This window comes from Conger conger, chromosome 17 (genome assembly GCF_963514075.1).
Source record: "Conger conger chromosome 17, fConCon1.1, whole genome shotgun sequence".
Lineage (NCBI taxonomy): Eukaryota > Metazoa > Chordata > Actinopteri > Anguilliformes > Congridae > Conger > Conger conger.
The window spans coordinates 31,605,104-31,617,045 of record NC_083776.1 but is presented as its reverse complement, the minus strand read 5'-3'; the positions used below and the strand labels follow the sequence as shown (position 1 = coordinate 31,617,045).

Here is an 11,942-nt window from a genome sequence, read left to right as displayed (position 1 = left end):
TTTTTCAATGAAATCTTGGCAGAGAATTGCACCTACTGACGTTCTTGGTAGCACCACGTCACAAAGTGTTTGTCGATTTACTCCTTCGCCTGGCTGATTTGTGCAACACGGAACAAAAAAAAGCTTAAAAACGCACTGCTGTAAGTCCATCAGAGGGGAAAATTGCGATAAAGTGAAGTGAGATAAGATTCGGTACAAACATAGCGCCTAGCGCCTTCTGTTTATTTACACCCAGAAAGAATGGAAACCAAAAGAAAAAAAACCAAAACAACAAAAGGGTAGTGTGTGGGAATGGGCGGTTTGCGGAGTGAAAGGGGCCGGATTAAGTGTGGGGGGTTGGGCTGGGGTCTTTTGGCTGGGGTCTTTGGGCCTGGGGTCTTTGGGCTGGGGTCTTTGGGCTGGGGTCTTTGGGCTGGGGTCTTTTGGGCTGGGTTCTTTGGGCTGGGTTCTTTGGGCTGGGTTCTTTGGGCTGGGTTCTTTGGGCTGGGGTTTTGGGCCTGGGGTCTTTGGGCTGGGGTCTTTGGGCTGGGGTCTTTGGGCTGGGGTTTTGGGCCTGGGGTCTTTGGGCTGGGGTCTTTGGGCTGGGGTCTTTGGGCTGGGTTCTTTGGGCTGGGTTCTTTGGGCTGGGTTCTTTGGGCCTGGCGTCGGGTGGCGGGGCGGGGGTCGGGCCCTCAGACGAGGCCCAGGATGCGGCCCACCCACCAGCGGCAGGGCATGATGACCCTGCAGGCCACTCTGCAGCCCTGGTAGTGGTAGGGCCAGGGCTGGTACCCGCCCAGGGGTTCACATATCCTCTGGCAGTGGGTGTGGCCGCGCGTGCACTCCGCACAGCAGATCCCCTGGTGGTCCAGCATGGCGTCGAAGGTCATGCCCTCCTCTCCCTCCAGATTGCGCTGCCGGGGAGAGGAAGAACATACCCAACCGTGTGAAATAGATTTTTATTTTTATTTTAACTATATATATTTATTTTAAACTACTTAGACACACACACTCTCACTGCACTTCCCCTGACTCCCCTCAGGACGTGCTGCTATGCACAAAAGCCTCTCATGCTCCATCTCATTATTTTTAATGCTCCGCGCTTTATTCTGCCGATTCTTAAGTCTTTTTTTTTTTTTTCTAAGGGGAGGATTGTCTGTCTTTCATTTCTATGTATTTTAGAAGTAGGATTTAAGAGAGTTTTTCTTTTTTTTTTAGCGTATAACTTTCACAGTAGGAACTGCGGGTCTTGTGTTTCCTGTACTGTATGTGTTCTGAAAGAGGAATTCAAGGCTTTGCATTCATTTGGGGTGAAAGAGCTTAGGGCTCCTTTTTATTTTCAGCGTACACGTCTCCGGCGAGGAAGCTAAATGCGTGCCTTCCTGTAGTGTACGTTTCATAGGTGGAATTTTAATGTCCAAGGGGGTGTTTCTGTTTTGGCAGATTCTTGGGGGTGGGGGTGGTGTGTGGTTAGGTCTCTCAGCCCACCGTGCGAGCCCTGTGTCTCCCACACGGCCCAGCCTGTCTCATGGGGATGGGGGGTACAGTCTCCCTGGCTGAAAGGCCCGGCTGAGGGACTCGGAGCAGGGGTGACAGCCACTGCTTCTGTCCCCGTGACCCCAGCATCTGTGCCCTGCTCCCCACAGCTGCTGGGCTACAGGGGGGGGGGGGGCGTACTGGGGCCCGTCTGTGCGGCCCTAACTCTCACAGGCACAGTGTGCTGTGCTGGAGAGTGCTGGAATAAACCAGTACTGTCACTGCTGCTCCGGGCTGGAGCCTCTGCCTGCTCCTCCCTGATCTGAGAGGACAGGGGGAACCAGTTGATGACTGCTTTCACACTGATGGGAAAGGACAGCCGTAAACAGTTCCGCACCCACCCACCCACCCACCCCTCCCGGGGTCCTCCGCTCGATGGGGTGAACTTAAGTGGAGGGGTGATCCTCTGAATCAACGGCACATCCGGATCGTTTGGTGTGGAGGGACCGTTGTCCGAATCAACGGCACATCTGGATCGTTTGGTGTGGAGGGGTGATCTCTGAGTTGGTGTTCTGATCTGGGATCAGTTTTGTGTACCGTTCATACCCTGTCCTCACCCGTCATGAGCCAAAAGACCGATCCCAGATCAGCGTCCCTTGTGTTTGCAGCTATAATGTACCTGGGGGTGTCTGAGAGAAACCTGCTGCAGCTGGCTGTCATTGCCCTGGTTTCAGTTCATGCCAACTGCCGTTTGCTTCAACAGCCTTCGTTTTTACAGTGCCTTGACCTTTTTGTTTGTTTCATTTTTCAATCATCCAGTAATCCTCCACGCTGCCTTCATTTTCTTCAACGTTTCATCTAACGGACCAATTATAGGTCACTGACTGCAGTATTTCACCATTAAAATATACCTGTAAGTGCTTTGGGAAGGTTTTACTGAATTGTGAAGGTTTAAAAAACAGAAGCATCTCATTTGTACAGATGTGTTATCCAAAATGTGTTATCCAAAATATCTGTCTTCAAATTGATGTCACCAAAATATTAACATATCTTTGAGGTTTAACTAATGATAGTCGAATATAGGTGATTGCATTTTGCATTTCTGCAATGTTGGGTTTATTTCTTGAGGAGTTGTGTTTTAGCTTGTCTTATATGACCGTTAACATGAATATTCACTTTATAAAACGTAAACAGACTTGACTAAATAAATATTCATCCATCTGTCCAAAGATCCGTCCATTACAGATTAAAGCTCCCTGCAGGCATATCAGCCAACGTCACGTGATTGACAGCATCCTTCATTTGCCCTCAGAGGGAGTTTGGCTTACATTTGCACACACAATTATGCACATGGAATCGGCTTTTAAAATGTTTTTTAAAAAGTAATGAAGAAGAGTGGTACTTGTAGAAATATGTAGTAATTATTCAAATGTTTCTCCTCTGGAATGATTTACGAGCAATTTTATTTGTTTAATAAAGTGAATGTTTGGATTTTCATTTTTAAATTCTTTGAAATGTTTAGTGTTCGCAAGGACAACATTTCCTGTCCTTGACAAACATTGAAAGTATGCTGTAAAAAAACGGTAAATTTTATTAAGGGAAGCTGAAGGGTTAACACTGGAATAGCAGTTGTAATGATTGTGCCCAGGATCTCAGACACACCGCTGATTACCTGTTCTCATAAGATCAACAGCGCAAAATGAATTTTGTCAATGTTTGTCTTTGGAAGAACATGGAAAAGCCATTTTTAATGACAAGGTCAGGCTGTTCACCCTACCTGGGGGTGGCTGGGGGCGGTACTCACCTGGTAGGGGTTTTCTGGGTTATATGCAGGCTCCTCAGGGGCTTTGGGGGTGGTGGCCTCAGGCTTGTGTTCAGCCACCGTTGGCTCGGGGATGGGTATCTCTGTGGCCTCCACCTCTTCCCCGCCGGCCTCCGCCGGGGTCATCGCCACGGTAGCCGCTTCGGCCGAGGTCATCTCCACGGTCGCCAGATCCCCGGAGGTCATCTCCACGGTGACCACGTCGCCGGAAGCCATCTCCATGGTGACCATGTCGGCGGATGTCATCTCCATGGTGACCATGTCGGCGGATGTCATCTCCACGGTGATCACATCCGTGGAGGACAGCCCGGCAGTGGCCAGGTCCGCCGAGCCAATTTCTGCGGTGACCAGGTCTACAGACGGTAGACCGGCCGTGATTGAGTCCGCTGATGCCAACTCGGCCGTAACCAGATCTGCCGACGATATCTCCGTGGCGGCTGTGGGGTCGAAGGTTGCGTCGACTGTGCCCATCCCGCCTGTGACCGTGTCCGCTAGGGTCATCTCCGCGGTGACCGCATCCCCCAGGGTGACGTCCTCGGTGACGGTGTCTTTGGTGCCCGTGACTTCAGTGGGGCTGATCTCCACGGAGACCGTCGCCGCCATGCCGGTCGTCTCCTCGGTGACCGTCTCCTTAGTGACCGGCTGCTCGGTAGGTGTTATCTCCACGGCAGCCATCGCCTCGGTGACGGCCTGGCGCTTTCTCCGCTGGATGTCCCGCCTCCGCCGTCCACCTGTGTGAAATGGCAGGCATTTATATAGCGCCTTTATCCAAAGCGCTGTACAATTGATGCTTCTCCATTCACCCATTCATACACACACTCACACACCGACGGCAAGGCCCCGACCAGCTCATCAGGAGCATTTGGGGGTTAGGTGTCTTGCTCAGGGACACTTCCCGAACCGGCAACCCTCCGACTGCCAGACGACTGCTCTTACTGCCTGAGCCATGTCGCCCCCGTGTGCACAGTGATGATGAGCATCGCCACAGATTCTATAAACTCACAAGATGGACAACTCTGTTCTCAGGTGCTGTCTATTGTACAAACCGAAACATAGTCATTTTGCGAACACACCATATAAGGTGTGACCATTCTGTTTGCTGAGGGGAAGCCTGGGGGCAACCTATCACGAATCACCTTTTGGGTACGTGGGGCGGAGCCAGAAAATGGGCAGATCTCCGCAGAGCTGGAGGATCTTGGCGCTGAGGAAACTGTTGTCCTTCAAGGGCTGGTCTGCAGCCACCCAGATCAGAGACTCCTCATCAAACTTGGCCGGCATGATCTCATCTTCCTGACGGGCAGAAATATGCTTCAGAAGTGCATCGTTTCAGAGTTCATAAAACACCGGCCTTGATGTAAGTCAATAGCCCTCACTTCCCGTCAATGCTTCGGAGATCCATATTTCTACTTCTATTTTTAATGAAACCATTAAACCCAGCCTCCCTAAGCCGTTTGAACTTTTAATTTTGTCAGCCAAGGCTCCCAGTACAGCCTGCTCATGCAAGCATTTATTTATTTAAATACAAATTCCTATTAATGAATCATATACAAAGATATAACCGCTTTCTGAACGCTACCGCAAATCATGTTGCATCTCTGTAAACAGTTAACGCATCAGACCTTGCATTCAGCTTCATATTTTCACAAAGCTTAAAACGCTGAAAGCAGCTAAAAAAAGAATAAGAAATGGTTATCTGCACAGACCAGCCAGCTTTAAAGAAAGACGAAATAAATGTTTAGTAGCACAGGAATTGACATGCAAAATAACATTAAAAAAAAAAAAAACTGTGGAAAGTAAATTATTCAAAAGAGCAACGCTAAAAGAAATTTGCTTCAGAATGACTTATAGTTATAACCATAATACAATTACATTTTTAAAAAGCGTTATGCAAAATGAATGCAGCAGCTGCTGGTGTTGCTGGAGTAATTTGGGTGTTTTTGGCAGCAGTCGGAGCCGGAGCGCGAGCTCTTTGTGTGGATGTGTGGACTGGTTATCACAGCTGAGACTGGACTCGTCGCCTCGGGCTAAAATGTTTTCAGCGCAGCCGCCGAGCTTTTTGTTCGTAAACCTCTTATGCCGGGCTACTGTAGAGCATCAAGGTGGGGACAAAGCAAAAAAAAAAAAAACCTCAATAACACTGATGCAGCTTTTTAAATGTTTATTTGATGAAGGTTTGATTGAAGCTGTGTGTTTGGCCCGTAGCATTTTTTTTCTGTGTCGTGCTATTGCAGCAGTGTTGCTAACCATAGGCTGTCACAAAGTATGTTCCGGATAAAATCTGAGGTAGCGAGCCTAGAGGATACAAAAAAAAAGATCTCTAACAATGTAACCTGGCCTGGAATGACTATATTACTGTATACATTCAAGGAAGGAAGGAGGAAGGGAGGGAGGGCATAAGAAATGGACCATTTCCTTAAGACCTACCAAATCAAACATCAATGAATCTTTGTTCAGCGTTGCCACTTCAGGAAGGTGCGCTTTGACCTGTGTCTTAATGAAACATTTCTCCCCACCAGAGAACCGGATCCCAGTTATTCCCTGTGACAAAAGCCGTTGACATTACACACCACAAACAACAACGACAACAAACAAATAATTTCATAAGCAGGGCACTTTCACAGCAGTAGTGGTAGTAATCAGCATTCTCACACCACACCACATCTGGGTCAAATAATTCCTTGACATACTTTTGACACCTTAACGTTTCTGCACGGTACTTTATTGCATTTTAAAGAGTTAAAGTATTTGACCCAACTTTGGCCGTCTGTTCTAATAACCATTTAATTATTTAAGACTTTGAAGTAATGAAATGCGATGCGGTTATGCATTCATTCATGTATCAATCCCATGCAGTTACACAGTATCAGTTGAAAATGTCAGGCAATTTACCTTTTGGAATTAAATGCTGTCATGCAAAAACAACAAAAAAATAATTTGAAATAATATTACTTGGACAACCCCCCCACCACCCGTGGGTATTATCCAGTACATTGAGCCGTGTGGGAATGTGGAAAACATGCTGAACTCACAATGTGAAAGTCATGGACTTCCACTGCTTCGTCAAGCCCACTTCCTGTTCGGAACATCTCCATGTTATTTTCCGAATCAATTTCCATGGAGCCTTCCTCAATCTTCCCATTGATGCTCATACTGTAGTGAATATTGTACACCTGCTGAGAAAGTCCATCCATTACTGAAACAAGCCTCGGTAATCGTGTCAACAAAATAGGCACACGTCAAATGAATGTACTTTTTCCTCACAATGTACAGGAGCTTTCCGCTCAGCAAACTCCTCAAAGTCATAATGTCAAACTTCAATTTGTAAACTGTATTTCAGCCTAACTAGGTTAATAATAGAATTAATGCAGGGCAGGGCCTTTGTTTTGCACTCTGAATTGGGCGGTGAAAGTCCAGAGAATCAGACGTACTCAAATTCAGAGACATCTTGCTGGAACAGGAGTGGGCTGTTTTGTGGAGTGCTGAGTGCTCCATTTGTGGAGGGCTGCTGTGTATGTAGGTGTATGTTTCCAAAAATGAATCCTGTCCCCACCAACTAAGTAGCTCTATACACCAAAATTGTGGATTGTACTCATAACATTTTCATATAAAGACACAATAAGTTTTCTATTGTCCATGTGCTTCTCAGTGAATTTGGCTGAAATATCATGCATATGACTGAGATAATTAGACAATTATGAGCAGAACTTGGCATCCACATTTGATATGGTGCTCCTTGATCACCCCTGCGCTAGAACACTCCTACATAACATTGTTGGATGTTCTGTGGATCACTTCTTCTGATACTCAACTATTAGTCTAATTGAAGAGTTACATGAACACATAAGTGCACACCACTGAACCAGCTTCCTACATTTAGCATTGCCTATGTGGACTGGGTAATGTGGCTTAAAAATAGCTTTGGTCCCACACAACACAGAAAGTGTATGCACAGAGCATGATTTTACTGGAATAAGTAAAATTGTATTGCCAGTTCTCAGAATTCCCTGTTGCCATATTTAATGAATGCCATGTTTCATCATGTCAATTGAGTGCTAAACGATTGTCAGTAAAAAAGGGAAAAAAAGATGAATTCGTTCATTGAAGACCTGCTTTCATTTGTGTCTAGCCCATACTATGTTGCCCAGAGAGACGTAGCCTACTATGTTTCCACATTCAGAAAGACAGTTTGTTTATTTTCCCACAGTTACATCTGCCCTTAGATCCCTTGCACCAGGGTCAGAGGTTAACTGCCTCTCCGGTTGCCCCTTCAGTACAATACGAATGTGTCTGGGAATTGAAAGAAAATTATGTCGCGTGTACATGTTATTTACAGCTGAGCGCTCTCAAGCTGGGAAACGTAAGTGTTTGTGCTAGTTACGCTACGTAGGCCTACGTCAAATGTGCGTTCAGGTCTGCTACATCTTACACGTAGGCTTCATTATTGTTACCCTACTTTAATTTTCCGTAATTCTACTTAGCTGGATAGTTATATTATTATCGGAATGTTAATTCTATACCAACGGCTGATTTAAAATGTATTCATATATGTTCAGATGTGAAGAAATCATTGGCTGCAGCATGAATATTGGTTACATTGGTAGGTAACGTAAGTCTCCCCGACCCCGTGAACATGCATGCTGTCCTCTCTCCAGCTCAGATCTTCAATTTAGGATCTTAGAATTGACGATAAGCAAATTCAGGCGTGCAGCGCATTTGTTACCGTATGGTTTGCTGAGTAGGCCTAGTTTCCAGAGACTTCCCCTCCGTTACACTGTTTTTCGCTGTAATTGCAGCAATGTAAGGGTAAATATAATTCAACGATGGTCTGGTTTGCCTTGGTCGGGTTAGCCTGTGGTGTCACATGTCCACAGACACGCGCCCTGTGGCTGAGATGTTGCTGCGGCTAGGCCCTGTTGACGCTGAGGTGTACGTGGAGGTAGGCTAATGAAAAACAGGTCGGCTTTGTTCAGTTGTGGGCCAGTATAATTGTTATTAGTTAGTACGTGCGTGCAGCGTAGAAGCACTCCATGATATTGAATTTTAGTTGCATAACGCAACCGGTTTCCTCCCCAGAAAGAAGACTTCCTGTAGTCTAGCTGCACTGTTCAAAGGGAGCACGCAAGGAGGTATTGTTACATTATTTATTTCCTTAAAATTATGTATTGTCTAAACAGCTGCCCTTCTGTGCGGAAACTGAAATATGTAGGCCATTTGTTCATATTCGCCATTTATGGATATTTACCGGGGTTTAGAACCGTGCTCGAGGGTACAATGGCAGCTCCCCATCGGTGAATTGAGTCGGCAGCCTTTCAATTACAAGCTTAGCTCCTTATCAACACTGTGCACCAGGGGCGTCGGCTAGGGAATGCAATCGGGCCATTAGACAGTGCGGCTAAACGACACGGAGCTCTTCACAAAAGCTGCGAGACGTCTGGCTCAATCTCTTTTTCTCCCAGGTCCACTCTGGTGCGCGCGCGTGTAACACACTGCCCCCAGTGGCTCTCGCACGATCCAGGTCTATTCTGGGAAGGCCCATCCTATTTGACACAACAATGCAACATCCCGAAGCGGGCCGGATACTAGCGGACCTTGATAGAATACCAGCACACCCCACCTGAGATCACTGCCACACACCCAGGACTGCTAAGCCCAAACCACAAGCATCTATCTATGCACACAAAGCTGAAAGCAATATTAGAAACCAACTGCCACAATATTAGAAGCCTTTTTTGTGAACCGACTTTCTCAGTTTTCATAGTCGTAGACGGAATGTAATGAATAGTTTAAAAACAGACTTCACTAAGTAGGCTATAGTCTGTTCACTCTAGATGCCGAGTCAGCACCTAAAACTCGTAAATGCATACTACACTAGATAACTACATAAATGCGCAACAAGTTTAAACATTGTGCATGCATATTGTGGCACATCAGCGTCTAATTCACACTCTGCCCCCCCCCAAAAAAACAAAAAAAGTTCAGAAATCTATACTCTTTCACTCCGACACAAAAACAAGCAAGTCTACTAAAACTGTCAAAATGTAAGTGAACGACTTGGATGTGGCAGCCTAACTGTATTGTTATTTGGTGATAGAAAATGATGTCTGGTCATGGGCTTCAAATTACACAGGTTAGGCTACACGTTCATACAGTGGGGGAATTTGACGAGGCAGCAAGAAAGCACACCTCTCGATCCTAGGGTTACAGGTAGACCATCTGGACACAAACTCAATGGCTACAGAAATCACCCGAGGTGAATAGCTTGTGCCAACATCAAAAAAAAAAATACTGCAAACCAAAGAACAATTGCTAAATGAGTAAAGAAAAAGTCTCACATGCTTGTCGTCGACGTTCCAAAAGTAAAAAGCACCAATAGCTCCGAAAAGCAGGAGAGCTGCTCCCGCGATAAGAACCACAGCTCCAATTTTCAGAAGACGGCTTGTACTGGAGGGCTTCACCGTCTCGGCCGTGTATGCCTTTGGAAAGGAAAATGCAGAGCAGTAAAACAAATTATCAAGGGTATAAATGAAAGGGGAAAACACGCAGGCTGCGAAGATAAGAAAAACATTTTAATTACTTTTCCAATCATACCTATGCTACGTTGATTTTTAATATCTGCCTTGCTTTCATTCGCACGAATTGGAAAAACATATGTGACCTACATTCATTTATAATTGTATCTGCATTTTCTGGAACCGTAAATGTATTCCGGCGCTCTTCTCGAATTCTACTGGCACGGAATATGCAAAACCACTGATTTTCCACACTTAATATAATGCCCGCTTTAGTTTGTTACTGTTCGCTTGGATTTCAAAATCAGATATCTAGTGTCACGGTGATGTCCTGATGTGGGGTAAAATTGCGAAGGTTTCTGATACTCACAGGTGGTAAACATGGTTCTATCTCCTCTGGCCCAGCCATAGCGATGGGGATTTTCTCCGAAGTCTCTGCCATGGCTGCCTATGGACTTCTGAGCTAAAGAGCCCACTAGTTCATTTTCTGGACCTCCCCAAAAGTGAGCGTGACGCGCTGGTCATGGAACGTGTTATATTACCTGTCTGACAGAACATACTGGTGTCAAAAGATCAGACCTGTTTGCAGGTAGTAGCATTTCTGCTGTCATTGGTTTTTTGCCCCCTTTCTCCCGTCTATTTTATGGCTTATTTGGAGCCTATCTGAAGAACAGGCACGTAAGTGTTGTCGGTGCTTAGATTTACGGGCATTAACTTATTGGTGGGTGTATACGGTTATGCAGCAGACTAAAATGGCTTATGCCCGTTTCCACGCGGACTAGCGTTGAATATATATACACATTTACACAATAAATACACATTGTGTAGTTCCAGGGCTTGAGCAGGAGAGACACTATAGTTCGCGTCAGAAGCACAGGATATAGCGGGCCTGAATAGGTCGTCTGATTATTTTTCAATTTCTCTGATGTAGGTTATAATGCGACCTGAGGCAGCATGTACTCAACTCAAAAGCCGCTCGACCATCATTATTTAACCTATTCATCGTGACATCAGTCTAGCTAAACATTTTGTTGAACACTTAAACCCTCCAGTCCTGATGAACAGTTCATAGATAAATTCCTTAAATGATTGTTGAACTACGGTAAAATAACGAGGCTATGTGTCAGTGAAAATCCATCAGCAGTTATTTTCTTTGATTTTTTACTCCGCTCTCTATCTCTCAGTCTTGACCAGGGGTTGCCTTTTTGAGACCTAGCCTTTGGCTATAACTATTTTTATTGTACTTGTCATGATCTTTACCATTCATAGTAGTAGCACACAATGTAGTACTACTCGTAGAATTAGCATTACTTGTATTTCTGTCTAGGGCTCTGAATGTACAATGTACAAATGTGAGGTGTATAAGACATCAAAGCTTAGCACTTAGTCCTTTGCACATATTTAACATGCTGTTTTGGCATGGAATATAACTTCTTTGTTTTCAGGAGTGTATTCCCACACACACGTTCTGAATCAGGGCAGAGTGTTGTACCACTTATAAGAAATAGAACTGAGCAGAACACATCTTCTCAAACATCGAAGCAGAGGGGCTGCTCGCAGAGTCAGGTTGTGACAAAAGGCTTACCGCTCTTCGCTTTACTGATATATATGTAGCAGATGTTGTTATCTGGAGTGACTTACAGCGCTAAGATAAGTGCCAAGATCACAGATGCAAAGTTACCAGTGCTTACACCCTCACCTTTTTTACTGCTATTTTTTCCTATTTGATGATGGGGGTGACACGGTTCTTAACTGTGTGTGTGTGTGTGTGTGTGTGTGTGTGAGTGTGGTTTAAGTGGAAACTAGGTACTAGTATAATAATAGCTTTAGGCTTTTAGCAAATGGTGTGGCTCTAACTTATACAAGAGTACATTTTGTGTTTGCACAGCTAATTGCCTGCAAAATGTTTGACCCATTAAAAATATTGCAAGAAGCCAGTAAAGTGTAAAACGTGAAGCGTTTTTGAAGTGGCTGCCATGGGTCAGATAATTGGATGTGAAATTTGTTTCTAATTGGGACACAACTTGCAGCTCCATCACCAGATGGTTGATTTGTTTGATTTTCCTGGTGGGGTGCATTTATTGTCGGCAGTTTTTTCTCCAATAACATTTTCCCCATTACTGTAACATTTTTTGGGAAAATTGCAACTCTGCGGG

General features: G+C 45.2%; 1 protein-coding gene across 1 annotated transcript; it reads right to left on the bottom strand.

The window, feature by feature from the left end:
• Positions 1 to 671: 671 nt before the first annotated feature.
• LOC133117087 (leukocyte cell-derived chemotaxin 1-like) lies at positions 672 to 10,228 on the bottom strand. Its single transcript, XM_061227204.1, has 8 exons — positions 10,157 to 10,228; positions 9,610 to 9,750; positions 6,307 to 6,447; positions 5,702 to 5,815; positions 4,414 to 4,567; positions 3,965 to 4,008; positions 3,260 to 3,322; positions 672 to 893 (listed from the first exon to the last, which is right to left on the bottom strand). Exons 1-8 carry the CDS (start codon positions 10,226 to 10,228, stop codon positions 672 to 674), a joined length of 951 nt encoding a protein of 316 aa, XP_061083188.1.
• Positions 10,229 to 11,942: the final 1,714 nt, after the last annotated feature.

Coding starts and splice junctions, on each gene's coding strand:
- LOC133117087 (XM_061227204.1), bottom strand. CDS start 10,228: ATGGCAGAGACTTCGGAGAAAATCCCCATCGCTATGGCTGGGCCAGAG. Junction 9,751..10,156: donor TAGAACCATGTTTACCACCT/GTGAGTATCAGA, acceptor TCCTTTCCAAAG/GCATACACGGCCGAGACGGT. Junction 894..3,259: donor ACCCAGAAAACCCCTACCAG/GTGAGTACCGCC, acceptor TCTCCCCGGCAG/CGCAATCTGGAGGGAGAGGA.